Below are 19,410 nucleotides of genomic sequence, written 5' to 3'. Positions count from 1 at the left end.
AGCCTTTAGTTCCAGCCAGTTGATGTTTTGAGTTTGTTCTGCTGTGTTCCAAACTCCCTGAACGAACTGGGAGTTGCAGTGGGCTCCCCAACCCAGGAGACTGGCATCGGTGGTAATGACAGTCCGGTGGGGTTCTCTGAACGGAGTGCCTTGGGTGAGATGTTGTACCCTTGTCCACCAGCGGAAAGACAAGCGCAGTGTGGGACTCAGGGGGATTGCTCAATGGTTTGAGTTGGCAATGTCATGTTGGAATGGCAACAGGGCCCACTGTAGCTGGCGCGTATGTGCCCGAGCCCATGGCACAATATGGATGGTGGATACCAACATTCCGAGAGCCCTGGCTAGAAGCATGACATCTGCAGAAGATTTGTGCATCAGAGACCTTGCGATGTCTGTGATAGCGGTGATGCGATCTGGGGACAGGAATACAGTCGCTTGCAGTGTGTCTAACATTGCCCCTAGATGCTGCAGGCGTTGGGTTGGTTGTAGATGGCTTTTGTCGAAGTTGACTAGCCAGCCGTGGGCCTGTAAGTTATGGAGCGTGAGTGTTAGATGACGATGAGTAAGCTCCCTAGACCTTGCGCGTATTAGGAGATCGTCCAGATAGGGGTAGATATGGACCCCTTGAAGCCTGAGGTAAGCCACTAGGGTAAGTAGCACCTTGGTAAATACTCTCGGGGCAGACGAGAGTCCGAACGGCATTGCTCGATATTGGAAGTGCTGGGAGCCAAAGGCAAAACGAAGGAATTTCCTGTGGGCTGTGCAAATAGGGACATGGAGATACGCTTCCTTTAGGTCGATAGAGACAAGGAAGTCACCTTCTTGCAGGCTGTCTGTAATGGAGTGGAGGGATTCCATTTTGAACCTGCAATACTTTACGAAACGGTTAATGAACTTGAGGTTCAAAACCGCCCTCCATGAGAGATCGCGTTTAGGCACAGCAAATAGGAGGGAGTACACCCCTTCCGACCTCTCTGCATTGGGGACTGGCTCTATCGCCTCTATGTCCAAAAGGTGCTGTATCGCAGTCTGCATGATGCAGCGCCTGTCTAGTGCCCTGGGACAAGGGGAAGGATGAAAATTGTTTGGAGGTATTGCCCAAAACTCAATTGCATATCCATAACAAAAGAGGTCTCTGATCCATGGGACCTGAGTCAGAGGTAGCCAAAGTTTGGCAAATAGAATCAATCTGCCCCCAACTGGTATTGCCTTAGTATTGTCTGCGTTGGCCAGACCCTCCCCTGTATGAGGACGTTGAGTAGCCTCTGCGGCCCTGGTACTGACCTCTACTGGGGAAACGTCTATTCCAGCCTCCTCTGGTGGAGCGGAAGTCAAATGCTGGGAAGTCACGGCCTCGTCCCCCGGGCCGGGTTCCCCGAAAGGGCTGAGACGTGCGATATGAAGCGAAACGCCTAAAGGGTCTGCGCTCGACGTTTTTGACGGTGGCCAAGACAGGCTTTCGAGTGTCCTTAGGGTCGACAAGCACTGCCCTTAATGCCTCTTCCCCGAAAAGTAATGAGCCTGCATAAGGTGCTCATGAAAGATTAACTCTGGCAGTAGAGTCAGCCTGCCAGTGACGAAGCCAGAGGGTCCGTCTGGCAACGATCTGAGCCGCCAGGGCGCGTGCTGCTAGTTGATTCGCGTCCAAGGTGGCGTCGGCCACGAAAGCAGCTGTTTTACGCAGTTTTAGTAGTGATCTGCGCAGAGTGGCAGGATCTGGATTGGGGTCCTCGATGAGGTCGTCTAACCACATCATTGCTGCCCTGGTGAAAATAGAGGCAGATGTGGATGCACGCATGGAAAAGGCAATGGCCTCATGGGTCTTGCGTAAAGCAAAGTCCAGTCTCCGTTCAGTGGCATCCTTTAGATGAGAGTCCCCTTCCCTCGGCAAGAGGGACCTGGAAACTAAACTGGAAATAGGCTCGTCGATGTTAGGGACAGCCAGTCTGGTAGAAAAGTCTGGGGCCAAAGGATAAAGTCTGTCCGCAATGTTATTAAATCGGCGTGCCTGTAAGGGGTGGGACCATTCGTCCTTGGCCAGTTTAGCGATGGGGTCTGGGACAGGGAGGAAGTTTTCAGCTGGCGTAGGGGATTTCAAGACCCTGGCCCCTTTTAAAGCGGGAGTGGAAGCTGCAGTTGGAGTGGATTGAAGACCAAGGGCGTTCAAGACTCTGCGCGCCAGGGGCTGGTAATCTGAAGAGTCGAAGAGACGATAGGAGGTTTCTGGCTCTGGTTCCGAATGGTCACTCCACTCGTCCGCTTGGTCTTGCAGCGCGAATGCGGACTCTGCATCAAAAGAGGCGTCATCAACGAACCTGCCCCTGGTAACGTCAAATGGGTCTGGAGAACCTGATGGGTTTGTCTCACTGTGTACACTTTGAACCCCGCTGTGTTGAGGGATAGCGGGAGGTTGTGAAGATGATTGACTCTGAGTAAAAAAGGACAGCATGCCCTGAAGTTGTGTAATGAACTCATGGGAAAGCTGTAGTCCCGGAGATGTAGATGGTTGCTCTTGGATAGGCGGAACTGTAGACGGCCCCACAGGTAGTGAAGAAGAGCAAGCTCTGGGTTGGCTGGACGTTGGCTGTACAGGAAATCCAGGAAAGTCCTCCTCATCAGAGGAAGCCGCAGGAGAATGAAAGAGAGTAGTTAACTGTGCATGATTTGAGTCCTCTGGCACTGGAACAGAGACATAACGGGGCCGCTTGATTGTGCTGTGGCTAAGATGTTTGGTTTTGGCAACCGCTTTAGAGTGCTTATGTTTGACCGCCTTAGGAGGTTTAGGCTTGGTCATCTGGTTTGTCACAGGCTGTTGTATCGGCTTGGTTGCCTGGGTTGTCTCTGGCTGTTCTGCCATCATGTAGATAATAAGGGTAGCTGTACACGGCACACGACTGGGGCAGAATGCACAGACCCGGGCAGGCACAGTACACGGCACACGACTGGGGCACAATGCACTGGCAGATGGCAAAGTACACTGCCACGATGGGGCAGAATGTACGCTATGAACAGTCTTAGAACATGCACAGTACACAGCACACGACTGGAGCAGAATGCACTGGCTGATGGTAGGTACACTGTCACGATGGGGCAGAATGTACACTTGGAGGAAAGGTGATATTGCACAACTTGCACAGTATAGTCCAAATAGCTTTGTATATTTTCAATAGTCTTGCGCACTAACAGGTGGCCTGGTGCACTGTTATGGCAGTATTAGTAAATTTGATGAAAAGTCACATGTGCACAGTAGTTGCAGTGATTGTAGAAAGCCACAGTAACCCAGTGGTTGCCAGGGTCAGCCTCAGAGATGGGGTTGGTAAAGGAACTTATGTAGAGGTAAAAATCCTATCTGCAGCACATAAACAGGGAGCAGATCACACAGAGGGAGCTGACAAGAACCTGGGCTCTGCAAACCCCAACCCGTGAAGGAAAAAATCCCCTTTTGTAATACTAGTGGGTTCTCAAAAGGAATGGGAAAAAACGGCCACTAAAATGGCGCCCGTAAAAAGAGCGGGAAAATTCGAACAAAAATGATGGATACTTTGCCCAGCAAAAACCGTTGTGTGAAGAAATGAGCAAGGTGGGAAAAATTTTTAACTGTAAAAATGGAACCGCCCACGGTAGAAATACAGCCGTGGGACTAAGAAGGTAATCGCGGCTGAAAAAATTAGCCTGGAAAAAGACTTCGTGAAGGAGGCAGGACAGCTAGCGGACTTCCCGAAGCCGAAGAGAATCGGCCAACAGGCAAGCCGCAGCCGCGGGCTGAAGGGACTGACTCCGTGAGGAACCAAGCGCCGCAGATGATTGAGAGAGACAAGGCAGCCCAAACAAGAGAAGTCGCTAAAAAAGGGGAAGGCAAAGAGCCGCAGACATCGGCTCCTGACGGGCAAATGAAGCGCCGCCCGTAAAAATGAACGACGAAGGGAGCTGCAGCCGCAGGCTCCCGATCGTCAAGGCACAAGGGGAAATGGCAAAAAGGACAGGAGAAAATAAGTACGAAAGAAGCCACAGCCGCGGGCTCCTAATCGTCAGGGCACAAAAGGAGGATCAGTAGAACAAAAAAGGGGGGGGTGGAGGCTGCCGCCGCAGCTCCTCGCCCCGCTGAGGAAAGAGACCGCAGCCTCTGCATGTGAGGCGTCCTTCCCTGGCTCTCCCTGTCAGGTTCCTACCTGCTCGTGGTTACTGCCTGTCTCTAGGCACCACCAGGGACTCCACCAGTCCGGACCGCACTCTCTTATGATTTCTCTCCCTGCTCTAGCACAGATCTCAACAGATCCCCCTGCTAGGCAACCACCAGTAACGTCCCAATACTAGTATTCCCAGAGACTCTGAATACTGGTATTGTTATTCTCTTCACCGCTGCCACCATTTGTTACAGTTCCCCTTCAGCCTTGGTCATTACCTTACCCTCCCTTCTGGTCTGTGAAACCCCAGCCAAGGATCAGGCCTTTGGTAAACCAAATTAAGTATTTATTACAGATAACAAAGCTAACAAGATTAACAAGATTTCTTCTTAAGGCACATAAGCATATGGTTTTACTCAATACTAATCCGAACTCCACCTCCCTCCTGGTAAACAACTCTCTAAACCCCACCAAGCAATCCGCAGCTCTGTAGTTTGGGAGTAAAAAACACCCCCCGGGAAAACGAGAAATTGACAACACACAAACCGTGGTAAGGGATGAGACAAAGGGAAGGAACGAGACGAAACAACGTACACAAAACTCCACCCTCTATCACACAAAGACAAAAAACTTATCTAGTCACTAGCTAAAGATCTTGCAGGGACGAAAGGCAAGAATGAACTGGAGAGTGGGAGGGGCCTGATGCCCTAGTCTTGACTTCAGAAACATTCTTGCCTTTGGACGATAGGACGAGCTATAATCCAGCATGATGGCATTCCTCCTATGGAAAATGTAGACTGCTCCTGTTCAGTGTTCCAGCCAGCCAATCAGGCATTCATGCCCTCTTCCCAGTCACACATAAGAATATAAGAGCCCTGCTGGATCAGAGCAAAGGCCCATGTAGCCTAGCATCCTGTTTTCACAGGGGCCAAATAAGTACCTATGGGAAGCCCACGAGCAGGACCTGAATATATCGACCCTCTCCCCACTTGTGGTTCCCAGCTACTAGTATTGAGAGGCTCTCCTATCCTTTTCCATTTCATACAACCAACATACACTCAATATTTTGTAGCTACTGACCACGTTCAGTCCTCATTGATCTGATGTGTGTGTGTTTGCCCCTTAGGTTCTTTTTCTTTCATTTTTTGTCTTTTTACAAAACCTGGGGTTCCTTTAAATACATGGATGCCTTCCCATTGTTTTTCCAGTGACTTTGTTTTGACTATAATGTTTTCAGTACTCACCAGCTGAGTTCACCATTAGAGGAAGTATAGCCCCTCCTATTCTTGTCTTTTCATTATTATTTTTACAAAACTCCTATTAGATTTAGCAAGACTGTATACTATTGAAAAATGTGAATGGACTGCCTTCAAGTCAATTCCGACTTATGGTGACCCTATGAATAGGGCTTTCTTGGTAAGTAGTATTCAGAGGAGGTTTTACCATTGCCTCCCTCTGAGGCTGAGAGGCAGTGACTGGCCCAAGGTCACCCAGTGAGCTTCATGGCTGTGTGGGGATTCGAAGCCTGGTCTCCAGGTCGTAGTCCAGCACCTTAACCACTACACCTCACTGGCTCTCCATACACTATTAAAAGACACCTTTGTTTTCTACTAGGACGCAGTGTGAAAAAAATCAGTTTTAAAAATTAACAACTTAAAATGGCTTTTTTCATTTATATTTGATTTTTTAAAATTTCAGTTATTATGTGTCAAAAGTAACCTCTATTAAAACAGTATCTGTCTGTAGTACAAACATATGTACATAAGACATTGTTATTAAAGTTTAATCCATGACACATCAAGACAAAGCCTGTTGTACTGGGAAAAGAATGAGTCAGGGACAAAAATGAGAATTTCACAGCATTTTTTAAAAGCATGCCATGTATTATATTATTGTTCAAATTATGAATATTTAGACTATCAGTTTAACAGCATTGACATTTGCTTTCCATGTTATGGGAACACACTGTGATTCCTATTAACTATTAGTCCTTGATTCTGGAACGTTACTGTCCAAGTAAGTGATCTCACTTAATGTTCTTGGATCACACAGACTCAGCTTGCATGTAACGCTAAGTCAAACTATGGCTTAGTATGAATGAGCAAGTGGGCTGCTGCACATTCAGAAAATCACAGCAATCTTGCTCTTCCCCTTATCCTGCTGCTGCTGTGCTTCAGAGAACTGAGCCATATTTGCCTTAATGTTACATGCAGACCTGGGCTTTTGGTTTATCTCCCCCAAACAAATCACAAGCAATAAGACAAGAAGAAACCTTAGTCACAGGTCATGGTTTGTTTGGAACCAGACAAACCATGACCCTGGCTTTGCATATTAACACTAAGCCAAACCACGTCTTAGCTCCTGGTAGTGCAGCAGCAAGACTGGGTGAAAGGTAAAGTGGCCACAATTTTCTAAATCTTCAGCATAGACTTGCTAGTTCATACTAAGCCATAGCTTGGCTTAGTGTTCCAAGTGAACCAGGCCATTGAAATCACTGAACAGAAACCTCTGATTTCAGTTTTTCCTCATAGCATTTATAAAGTAGTTTGCATAAAAGGCATAAGACCCAGTGCCTGCAGGAGGAAGGGGTCCACCACCATCCAGGGAAGGAGAGCCATTTGCTGCTGCTGTTTGCCTGCTTGCTGCTGCTGCTTGGCTACCACCACCCTCTCCCTGTTGGACTTCTGCTCAGCAGGTGTCACGGTTTGCAGGCCCAGGCCCAGGAACTCAGCCAACTGTTGCTGATTCCTTCCACCTGTCCCTTCTCTGGAGGGGATACATAAGCTGGCTGGCTGAGGCAGCTCCTGCTTTGCCTGCCTTTTTGCGGGTCTTGAGTCATGTGCCTGGGAGAAAGGACTCAGAGCCAAGTGGGGAGACTTGAGGACCTCCCAATTAGTGTAGTGATGGGTAGAGGGAGATATAGCATTGTGAGGAGGACTTGCCAGGTAAGGGGAACGTGGCCCAGGCAGTTAACGACTGTGCCTTGTTCCGGTCCTCCCCACACCCGCAGGTTTGTTGGTTCCCCTATCAGCCAGCACTCAGGCCTCCGGATGCTGCTCCTAAACACCAGATTGGTGCATAATAAGATCTTCCTCATTCACAATTTAATTGTGGATGAGGCAGCTGTTCTGGCATGTATAACTGAGATCTGGGTGGGTGAGCAGGGAGGAGTCAGTCTCTTCCAGCTATGTCAGCCAGAGTACCTGGTTCAGCATCAGGGTAGATCTGAGCGTCGGGGAGGGGGGGTTGCTGTGGTCTATAGGAGCTCCATCTCCCTCTGCAAGCACCCTGTGCATGTGACTACTGGTCTGGAGTGTTTGCACCTTGTGTTGGGTCAGTGGGACAGACTGGGGATTCTGTTGGTGTACTGCCCACCCCGCTGCCCAACATACTCCCTAGCTGAGCTGACAGAGGTGGTCTCGGGTGTACTGTTGAGATCCCCCAGACTGTTGGTTCTGGGGGATGTCAACATCCATGCCGAGACCACTTTATCTGGGGCAGCTCAGGATTTCATGGTCTCCATGACAACCATGGGACTGTCCCAATATGCCATTGGCCCAAAACATGTAGCAGGGCATACTCTAGATTTGGTTTTTGCAACTGGACATGGAGTTGGTGATCTGCATGTGGGGGGCCTTACATCAGTCCCTCTGCCATGGACAGATCAATGCTTGCTGAAGTTTAGACTTATAGTGGCTTTTCCCCTCTGCAAGGATGGGGGCCTATTAAGTTGGTCTGCCTCCAAATGGATCCAGATGGATCCAAAGGGCTCTGGGGACTTTTCCGGCTGATAATACAGAAAGGACCTGGGTGGTTGACATGATTGCTCCTGAGCGCCCTCTCCTGTGTAGAGCTCGTACGGCTCCATGGTATACCCCAGAGCTGAGATCGATGAAACAATATAGGAGATGGCTTGAGTGCAGATGGAGACGAACTCCTAGTGGATGCAATTATACACTGGTAAGTGCCTATGGTAAGCTGTATTTAGGGGCAGAGAGGGCAGCAAAAACCCAGTATTTTGCTGCCACTATCAAATCATCAAACTGCTGCCCAGCGGAGCTCTTCAGAATTGTCCGGGGGCTATTACACTCTGGCCCCAGGGAAATGGCAGAACCATCTGAGGCCTGTTGTATCTACCTGTGTGAGTTTCTGCAAGACCTGCTCCCTGCATTTCTGGCTGATTTCCACCTGGCCTGGAAGGGCGGGGCCCTGTCTCTCTCCAGCTACAAAAGCAGCAACTGCTGAAGGGGCCAGAGACCGTGTGTGTGTATGTGTGCGTGAACCTGCTGCTCGGGATGTCTATAGACTACTGGGGTTTTGTTTAGTATTATATGTTATATTTTACTCTATGTTATATTTTAGTCTATGTACGCCGCCTAGAGCGGCCGTTAATTCGGCCAGATAGGCGGCCTAGAAATAAAATTTTATTATTATTATTATTATTAATGAATTTGCTAGGCACTTCCAGGATAAAATCTCTAGCATCCGCCAGGACTTAGACTCCAGTGTTATAGCAGGTGAATTAAGCGAGGTATTCAGAGCACAGCCTTGTCCCAATTTCTTGGATGAGTTTCAGTTGGTACAACTTGAGGATGTTGACAAGGTGCTTGGACAGGTTCATGCAACCACTTCTGTTCTGGATCCTTGCCCTTCTCGGCTAATAAAAGCTAGCAGGGATGGAACAGCTGGCTGGGCCAGGGAGGTGATTAATGCCTCTCTGCGAGAGGGGGTGGTCCCTGGCTGCCTGAAAGAGGCGGTAGTGAGACTACTCCTGAAGAGACCCTCCCTGGACCCAGAAAATCTTAATAACTATAGTCTGGTAGCAAATGTTCCATTCCTGGGCAAGGTCCTGGAATGAGTGGTTGCGGGCCAGCTCCAGACACTCTTGGATGAGACCGATTATTTGGATCCATTTCAGTTGGGTTTCAGGCCTGGTTTTGGCATGGAAACAGCCTTGGTCACCCTGTATGATGACCTTTGTCGGGAAAGAGACAGGGGGAGTGTGACTCTGTTGATTCTTCTTGATCTCTCAGCAGCTTTTGATACCATCGACCATGGTATCCTTCTGGGAAGACTGGCTGAGTTGGGAGTGGGAGGGACTGCATGGCGGTGGTTCCGCTCCTACTTGGCAGGTAGTCTCCAGAAGGTGGTGCTTGGGGAACATTGCTCGGCATTCTGAACTCTCTAGTTTGGGGTTCGGCAGGGGTCAGTTCTGTCCCCCATGCTGTTCAACATCTACATGAAACAGTTGGGTGCGGTCATCTGGAGCTTTGGAGTGCATTGCCATCAGTATGCTGATGACACGCAGCTCTGTTTCTCCTTTTCATCTTCTTCAGGTGAGGCTGTCAATGTGCTGAACCAGTGCCTGGCTGCGACAATGGACTGGATGAGGGCTAATAAACTGAGGCTCAATCCAGACAAGACTGAGATGCTGCTAGTGGGTGGTTGTTCTGATTGGATGGTGAATGTCCAACCTGTCCTGGATGGGGTTGCACTCCCCCTGAAGGAGCAGGTTTGTAGCTTGGGGGTTCTCCTAGAACCATCTCTGTCACTTGAGGCTCAGGTAGCCTCGGTGGCACGGAGTGCCTTCTACCAACTCCGGCTGGTGGCCCAGCTACGCCTCTATCTGGACAGGGATAACCTGGCTTCAGTTGTCCACGATCTGGTAACCTCCAAGCTAGATTATTGCAATGCACTCTACGTGGGGCTGCCTTTGAAGACGGTTTGGAAATTGCAACTTGTGCAAAATGCAGTGGCCAGATTGGTAACAGGGACCAAACGGTCTGAACATATAAAGCCGATTCTGGCCCGCTTGCATTTGCTGCCTGTATGTTTCCGAGCTCGATTCAAGGTGCTGGTTTTAACCTTTAAAGCCTTACATGGCTTGGGACCACAATACCTGATGGAACGCCTCTCCCGATACGAACCCACCCGTACACTACGCTCAACATCCAAGGCCCTCCTCCGGGTGCCTCCTCCAAGGGAAGCTGGAAGTCTGGCAACTAGGGAGAGGGCCTTCTCAGTGGTGGCCCCCAAATTATGGAACAATCTGACTGATGAGGTGCGCCTGGTGCCAACACTGTTATCTTTTTGGCACCAGGTCAAGACTTTCGTCTTCTCCCAGGCATTTTAGCATGTGTTTTAAATGATTTTAAATTGTGTTTTAAAAGATGTGTTTTAAAATGTGTGTATTTGTTTTTTATGTTTTTAGTTATTGTAAACTGCCCAGAGAGCTTTGGTTATGGGGCAGTCCTCCCTCCCGCCCTCCATCAGGGCTGTTTGATGAGAGATTCTGGATAATAATCCTGGCAGTATAAAGGCTCCATTTAGTTACAAACATAATATCCTTTATTTCTTATAGCAACCAAGAAATATGTGAATTGGGAAGTATCATGCTTGTTTTAAATCAAAGATTTCGATGGCCCCTTTTTTGGTGGTTTAATCAATCCACTTTATGAAACTGGATTTGCACTGTATATAAATTAGTACACCATCAACATAATGGTTTCATTCAAGAGATTGCAAGGTAACTCCTGTCTTTTTCCTACTCCAGCACATCAACCAGAAATACTCAGGCTGGGTACTTATGTATAAATCTTGTAAGACTAATTAACTTCCTGTCATCATTAAAAATGGAAACCATCATTTCTGAGATGAAAATTACATGAATTACCGAAAGTGAATTTGATCGGTACTTTGGAGGTTGCCTGCCACCACTAAGAGGTGTCAGAATATTCAGCGTAATAGCAAATTAGCACGTTTACTTTTGCATGCTTGAATTTGAGCTAAGATTGTGAAATTGTTTTCAGTGGTGATGAAACATAGTTTTTAAAGTGCTACCATGTTCAGATTTTAATTCTCCAAGAAGCCATAAAAGGAAGGTTTTCTGCAATTGAATAAAATGATGTGATATACCAGGTGCACAAGTTGCACATCCTTCATTGATTCTAAGGGGCTTATACAGTTGCCATGGCATGTGGTATATGTAACCATTCCATGTATAGAGGTTCTGCTGCAATAGTACTTTGTTCTTACAAGTAGTGACAACTAAAAAATGTTTGGCTTTCATGGGGGTAAAATACTGGTTATGTGCACATGTATATCCTGGCTTAATAGGTGTGCATGAGTAGCATACTTTTGCAGGCAATCCCTCCTCCTTTTGTGTGAGCATCAGAAGAAGTCAGGTTGCAGCACTTAGCCACAACTTCCCATTACATATAAACCCAGAAAGCATGGTTAATGGTTTCAAAACAAGCTGGAATATTAAAGCAGTTTTAAACCATGCGTTCATATCCTGGCTTGTTTGGAAGCCATTAAGCATCATTTCTGGCTTCACACATACTAACTATGGCTGAGTGTTGACACCTGGTTTGTTCTGCTGCATGCACACAATAAAGAGTGAAGTGGAAGGAAAGGGGCTGTGTGCAGTGGATGGATGCCACTCTTGCATATCCTGCCTTAGTAAAATCAGGATTTTTGAGCTTAGCATTATGTGAGAACACATCCACTTTAAACATTTCATCCCAAAGAAAAGGGAAACGGAATACAAAATGGTTCCTGAGATTGTACTAAGGCTATGGCTCATCATGGTTTTCTAAGAAACAGTAGCTGTACACAGCTGAGAATAAGCTGGTGCATGCTGCCTAATAACTCCTGCTCCACTGCTCCCCTGGCACAAGCAGAATAAACAGTCCAGGAAACCTTGTCTTCCCATTATGCAAACCAGGGAGCATGGCTTGTTTTTTCCTGTTAAGCCAGAATTGCTAGCCAACCTTAAAGCCATGGTGGTGGTTGTCTTGCTGATGAAGTCATGGGAAGCCAAGACTTCCTGGTTTGTTTATCTCACTTATGTTGATGAAGAGTGAAGGAGGAGTGATAGGACAGCACCCACCAGCACATTGCTTCTTCTCAGTAAACCATGATAAGTCAGAAAGTCTGGCTTATTGTTATGTGCAAACCCAGTCTTTGTCTAGCTTTTTCATATAAACAATGAAACTGCCTTTTACTGAGCCAGAACATTTGTCCATCCAGCCAGTACTGTTTCTGCTGACTGGTGCAGCAGCTTTCCAACATCTCAAGCAGAGGCTTTTCCCAGCCCTGCTGCCAGTGATCCTTTTGACTAAAGATAAAGTCTGGGGCCTCATGCATGCAAAACATGCTCCTCACCATGAGCTTTGCAAATGCCCTATTCCATTAAGTTCATGACCAAATTGCACAACCCAACCTTGATACACTTTGAATGGGATACTACTGGTGTTATACCTCCTGTGCATGTACAGGAGCTCTGAGTTTAGGAGCATTTTAAATGGATGGCAATATGGGTCATGGGTCCATGTTATAAGTCAATGGTAAGAGTCAGGGGCAGAGAGCAACTGATTTTGAAAGGATGGTCCAGCTCCATTTCATTACACATTTGTTGCCCATGCATTGTTGTACTAAGGAATGCCAGCAGCTTCAGTAGATGGTTTCCAGAATGGCTAATGCTCCCGTACTTAACCAAGTCAAAAATGTAATACTGTTAATTAGAGAAGAACTATAGTAGTTTAAAATACTTACGGTTCCCCCCCACTGTGTATGTTTTCATGAGCAAACACAGGGCGCTGTGGCTGAAATGAAATGAGTTGAAATGTAACAAGAGTATAAACGGTCACAAATCCAGGTACAGCTTTCCATAGCCCTGTATAATATGCAGCCTTTGGATCATACAGAACTTACCAAGGGCTTGACAATAAACCCCTTGTAATTTTAGTCCTGGGGCTGCATATAAGATTTTTCCGGTAGCTGAAGGGTCACAGTACAGAACCACATACAGTAGGGAGATGTGTGTGATGTAGGCCTGATTTACTGGCTGTTCATGTCATTAAAAATAATTACGCCATTAAAAACAAAGCCTAAAGAATAAAAGAAAAGAGCAAATGCTGGAATTTCTTCAAAACCTTTTTGCAATTTGTAAGCCTTTTCATTATCTTCAGCCTAAATATCACCATGTCAAAGAAAGCTGATAAATTTTAGCTTCTTAGTTCTTTCATATACTATTAAGTGATGTACACATTGCAATTCCATAAAATGCACAAATGGACAGATGTACACTTTTAATCTTAATAGCAGCCGCAGACAAGCAGAAAGCAAATCATTCTGAACAACACTGACTGAACAAGCAGCCATTCCTTACAACTGCTTAAGACAACGTTCTTGCAAAAGTATTGCCTCACAGATATCTAACTGGCAACCATAACATGCTGTGTTTTTAATGATACTGCCTAGTTTTGAGAGGACTGTGGTTTCTTTTTAAAAAATAAAGTATCCCTTAAGGAATGAGACAAGAGCAAAACAAATTCTTAAAAGAATGCAGATAAATTATCGACATGTAGCCTTATAAGGGGAAAATGGTAACAGTTGCCAGGATAAAAAGTTAAAAAGCAATTTTCTTTTCCCACCATAGGTCAGCATTAATCAGAGTTCTGAAAAGCAAACTTAACAGTTTTAACTTTAGAAGGAACTGCCTTTTCTAATTAGTAAAGATGCATAAATACATACTAGATTTAGTGTACAAAGAAAGCTGGAAGTTTGCAAAATATATGGTTTAGGAGTCATACTCAAGATTCATAGTTCAATAAAACAGCCATTATGGTGTATTTACAAAACTGTTGTGCAGTGTCCTCACAGAATTTATGTGGCTCCTGATATTATACATGGACCACCGTTCATGGACATGATTTTGTGTGAATTGATCAGAATTAAGAATTAAACCACACACAAGAGCCATGAGAATACCTGGAGGAAGCTGCACAAAAGGTGGATATGAATGTTTGCTTGAAAACACCAGGAGTGTTTACCATGTGATGTCTGCTTGTAAACTCAATCTGCAGTGCATGCAATTCTGTAGAGAGATTGTCATCTATAGATTCCTGCCATGTGGAAGTCCAGTTTTGACCATTTCTGTGACTGACTGCACATGTGGACTAGTAGGGGCATAGTAAACACATCTGTGTGTCCAGCCTCTAATCTGTGTTTCCAGGGCTCTAGAGATGTCTGACTGCCCGCATGGTTAGATGCATTCCACAGTAAGTGTAGAAGCGACCACCAGATAGTGTTGTGTGTATTCATCCAATCATACCGCAGGAGTATGTGAAAAAAGAGAAAGAATAAGATTGCATCAATGTATCCTTAGTTAGCCATGTTCAGTTCATCATCTTCTGTGTCTATTAAGTTGTGATCTTATGGCCTTTGCATGGCCTAGAACAAGAAGGGGGAACCTGTGGCCTTCCAGGTATTGTTGGATTTCAACTCCTGTCAACTCCAGCCTGGATGGCCAATGGTCAGAGATGATGGGAATTGGAGTCCATTTGGAGGGACACAGGTTTTGCATCCCCAACAAAGACTATGTCACTTTTACATTTATTTCAAACGTTTACATTAGTTAACTTAAATAATATAGGACATGATCTAGTTAAAGTACTTTTAAGTGTCACTGATTTCAGTAAGAGAAAGTTAAACACATGCTTAATTGTTTCACTGACACAAATGGGACTTAAAATTACTTCATGTTGGCTAAATGATGTTTATGTTTCCTAATCAATAGGAAGACATACCACAGAGCATTTAAGATCTTTAACTTCCTTAGTAATCCCACACAGTATAATTTCTAAACTATATATAAACCCGAAGGGAGAGACAGTAACAGCTTTGTATAATAATGTTATGCGAACCATGTTAAAGAACTGCATGCATGCAACACATAAAAACATGTTCTATGTCCTAAATTGAATTTAAGCCAGGGCCTTTGCAGCTGGTTGCATTCAGTGCTGAATTTAAATTCACCTGTCAAAACTGGCCCACATAGGGTGGGCCAGTGCTAGATTTGGACCAGCATCTGTATGAGAATATAAGCCTATCAACAGCTGCCCTTACAAGCAAATTAAAAGCAGTTTAAAATTTTGCTGCGAGGGCAACAGTTATCAGCATAGTGGATATTGGATATCATTTCCTTTGTCAGCATGTGAGTTTCCCACTTTCACAAATGCTTTGTATTTTACGCAATGGCAAATGCATTTTTCCATTGTGTACATGCTGTGGTAAATCCATCACGTACACAATCTATGTCCTTGCAAACCTGTTTTTGCCATGTGTATATTCTAAAAGCTAGCATGTCCGTTCAAAACTTTCCCCACATGCACATAAAAATGCAGATGTGTGAACCAACCATTAAATTCAGGAGAGTTTTAAAATGGTTTTGATGGGGTGATCGGGACTGGTGGCTGTTAACAGAGAAATGCTGCAACACAAGAACATATGAAGAGCCTGCTGGATCAGACCAATGGGCCAGTTAGTCCAGCGTTCTGTTCTCCAAACAGCTGCCCTCAGAAAGCCGCAAGCAGCAAGAACAATTGTCATTGTGAGCACAGCACATGCAAAGAGAAGAAGGCATACTGCTGCCGTCTACTGCCAAGACTGGAACAAAGATTTCCCATCCCACAGAAAGGAGTGTTATGGGGGGAAATGTTACTGGTGTAAAAGAATACTGAAAGTTAAAAATGTGATACATTTATCTGATACTATGGTTCTTGTGTACTTAACCCAGGCACAAAACATTGGTCTGGATATTTCTTCCTCAAGATGTTCACGGGAAGGATGTTCCACAATTATGAGGTAGATGCTGATGACAACAACACTTACAGCACCAAAAATGGCTCAATACTGTACAATGATAAAATAAGAAAATTCCCTGTGTCTTCATCAACAATATTTACTTTAAACAGCTGAAGTGGAGGTTGCAATAGGATATAGGGAAACAGATCTCACTAGCAGTATATGTAGCCTGTGCTTTTCAGAACTGTTTAGATAACCTGATTTCCATCCAGAATGTTACAGAAAGGTAGTAACTTACAAGACTGGACCTGTAATGCTTTGTACCAACTAGATTCTAACTAGTATTCAAGAATGGCTCTGTCTAGAGTGCAGTGCAGTGGTCAAGACATGAGATCCCATGGTTATCAAATGGAAAAGGACACTGTTTTCTTGGTGAAAAGGCCCTAGTTACTTCTAACTTCAGCCTCATAAAAGTGTGTGCAATAGGTCACCAATGTAGTTGTATGCCATTTTAACACTATAGGAGCATTTTTTTCAAATGCATTTCCCCCCTCTTCTCAACTCCTCCCTTCCCTTGCAGTTCAGATAAATAAAGTTTGTCATGTCTACAGAAACATTCAGATTCAAATATGTATAACATTTGATTTTGACATAAAACACAAAAATCACATACATGTATTTACAAAGACAAAGTACGGACAATTGTTTTAATAAGAAGAGGTTGTACTCCAAAGAGAATTCAGCTTTACATGTATATGCAAGGAAAAGGTAATGCAGATGAAAGCTCAGAGAAGCAACATGGAAAGCATGGTGTCAAATGAGTGCAATATATGTTGCCATAACAGCAAAAATATTTTTTGGGGGGCGGGGGAGAGATCATGCATTTGAAAACAAGAAGGAATAGCAGGAACAGACATTATGAAACCCACAGAACTTGCAACAATTTTCTTATTGAGCCTTTGCAAATGGTCTCATAAGATACTTTGAAACAAGAGGAGCTATTTAGAAGGGAAGGGGAGTCAAACACAGATTGGTTAGAGAATTTGCTTCTTTTTAGGATTGTTTCATAGGCATTTGCAATTTACAATTTCCCAGTAAAATTGTCCAAATCAAGCAGTCTCCTGTGGCTTCCACATTGTTATCACTCAGACCTTTTCCATTTTGAACAGCAACACAACAGAAGAGAAAGACAATTAGAATTGTTTAAACATATGAGCTCAAGACTTTAAAATGATACACCCAATTCCTTATGCCAGGGGAAACCTGGATCCATACAGGGCCATATGGTACCATACCCTATGTAAATAGCTGTGCCCTCTGACCGGTGAGCTGCAAGATCTCCTCGTCGTAACAGGGCTACGAGGAGGTTTGCCGAGGACAAATAGTTCTCTCTTTAAATCAGCCTGGAAAAATCATAAACACTGGATCAATTCATCTAAAAGCCTAGATGGGCTTTTTAGTTGTTTCAGTCTCACTTGGTAAACTGCATCTCCAAAGAGACATGCAGAGCCATTAATCCACTGTGTCTCAAAAGCTATGGTTAGCACCTGCATTTTTTGCACTCCCAAGCACTTAAAGATGCAACACCCACCAATCCACCTGGGACAGAAGATTCTATCACTGTAAATTGCCAAAATGCAGAACTGTAAATTTTCGAGCTTAATAATGTAGGAATCTCAAAAGCACACAACACTCACAGCCAGGAGGAAAATATTAGTAGCTAAGACATTACAACTCTTGACAGATTAAAATGAGATTATTCCTAAAATCTGACCTGTTGCCTGAGCATCTCAGTGTGTCTTTTGCGCAAGTGAATATAAGTAGGTAGGAAGTGATAAATAAAAGGGAGATGAAGCTGATGCCTCCTTAAATTAGATTCCAAAACTTGCTTGAGAAGATGGGTGTGAAAACAACAACAGGATTCTAAGAGTGCTTTTGCACATTCCAGGAAGTGCTGAAACAGATAGTGTGGGCCACACTCTCCTTCTGCAATGTCCAAAAGCACACTGAAAGTTATTTGTTTTGAGTCAGAGCAATGATTGATAATTTCTTAATGACATTACACCAGTGCCGGTTTCATTTACAGTACCTGCTAATGATAGAAGAGGCTGAAATGCTAATTGGATTCCTAGCAACATAAGCAGCGGGTGAATAATATTCACTTGCAGGAATTTCTGCTATGTGGTTGAATATCTATAAGTAGGTTGTGCCATTGTGAGTGGCTGACCACAGCTGGGTAGGAATGGTGGATTACAATGAAAGTGAATAATGTGATTTCAGTTCTTGACACTTGGGATCGCTAATCCCCACAAAAAATGATATTCCAATTGTGGATTGCTACAGTACCTCAACTTTGGATCTAAACTGTCTGTACATGAACCCAGAGGGAATGTTACACATTCTTTATAGTTAGGAAATATGGATATAGTATCTACCAAGGCCAAGACTAACCACAAGACACAACCCCAACTTGGCAACAGACTCCAGGCCTCCTGAGTACTTTCCTATTAAGCTGGACATGTTATCAAAAAGGGAGTCACCACATCATCTGCTTGCTCATATGAATTACAAGGTATCTGAGGTAGTGGCTGTGAGAGTCTCTCCTATTTGGCTATTCCCATTGGCACTTTCTGGACCACGGTTCCCCTCCCTGCATATCTGACTCCACATAGGGCTCATGTGAGTATGCTGGTGTGTCATTTCTGGCCCGGCTTTGTGTACTACTTCTAAGACTGGCCATGATGCCAGAAAGCCATGTGGCTCACAAGAATGGGAATGAATCGGCTTGCTATAACAATAAGAAATGCATATACTAGATTGCTTCTTCAGCATTTTCGTTAGCTATCTATGTCTATGCCAGCATATAACCTCATCACTATCAGGACTTGTTTCCAAAGTAGATAAAAGCCTACTCTATAAGTCAGCAGACTTCCAGCAGATTTAAAAGGCTTTGGATGAAGTCCTCACCAGGGGTGTAGTTGTCTAGGGTCTGGGGTGTGTGTCTAAGACCCCTTACTTTTTTGGGAGCAGGGTCCCTCTGTCTCCAACACCCTATGAGCAAATCAGCATGAAAAGGGAGTGCATTAGCCACCAAGAAGAGTCTTCTAACAAGCTTCCTTGTCCTTTCCTGCTAATTGGAGCCAATTAGAGTGAAAGAAGGTGAGGGGGCCACTGGGAAGACTCTTTTGAAAAGCTAACACTCTGCCCTTTCATGCTTATTGGCTCCTAGGGACATCTGTTGTTGTGGGAGAAGGCATTAACAAGGATTTCATTCTCAACCCAGCAGCAAAAAAAGGGGGGAGGTAGTTGCAGTAGCTGTGACTCTCATGCAGGGATTCTGCACTTCTGCATTTTCCACAACACTACTGGTTTTACTGATAAAATTCATGTAACGTCTAATTAGTGTTAACAGGGAATCAAAATCTAGGTTCTGGGCAAGAATAACAGTTGGAAATAAGAACAGTGAGTGATACCGTGTGCCAAATATTTTTCTTTGATTTTTTTTTAGGGGGTCTGGAATGTCTTTATTCTGGCACTGATTTCGGTGAGCCATAGTAGTGAGATACTACCTTTTGCACCAGTGTTTTTAAGTTTGGGGTACTCAGTAAATTAAGTATATTTAGTATATTTTAAAACTTTGGTCTTACAACATTTTGATCTGCTTGCATGCTTACGTTATTAAATGTTAGTCACCAAC

At 44.7% G+C, this 19,410-nt stretch overlaps 1 protein-coding gene across 9 annotated transcripts in view; it reads right to left on the bottom strand.

Annotated features, from left to right (window-relative positions):
• SORBS2 (sorbin and SH3 domain containing 2) overlaps positions 1 to 19,410 on the bottom strand; it is a 128,058-nt gene that overhangs the window by 7,391 nt on the left and 101,257 nt on the right. For 8 of the 9 annotated variants that reach the window (XM_061585106.1, XM_061585112.1, XM_061585113.1 and 5 more), the window contains one exon: positions 12,681 to 12,730. In XM_061585106.1, coding sequence (XP_061441090.1) covers positions 12,681 to 12,730 — 50 coding nt within the window. Of the gene's footprint in view, positions 1 to 12,680; positions 12,731 to 17,008; positions 17,117 to 19,410 lie in introns of all 9 variants that reach the window. The other variant, XM_061585107.1, reaches the window with a different exon arrangement.

This window comes from Rhineura floridana, chromosome 9 (genome assembly GCF_030035675.1).
Source record: "Rhineura floridana isolate rRhiFlo1 chromosome 9, rRhiFlo1.hap2, whole genome shotgun sequence".
Classification (NCBI taxonomy): Eukaryota; Metazoa; Chordata; class Lepidosauria; order Squamata; family Rhineuridae; genus Rhineura; species Rhineura floridana.
Note: the sequence above shows the minus strand (reverse complement) of the source record. Positions and strands in the feature narration are given on the sequence as shown.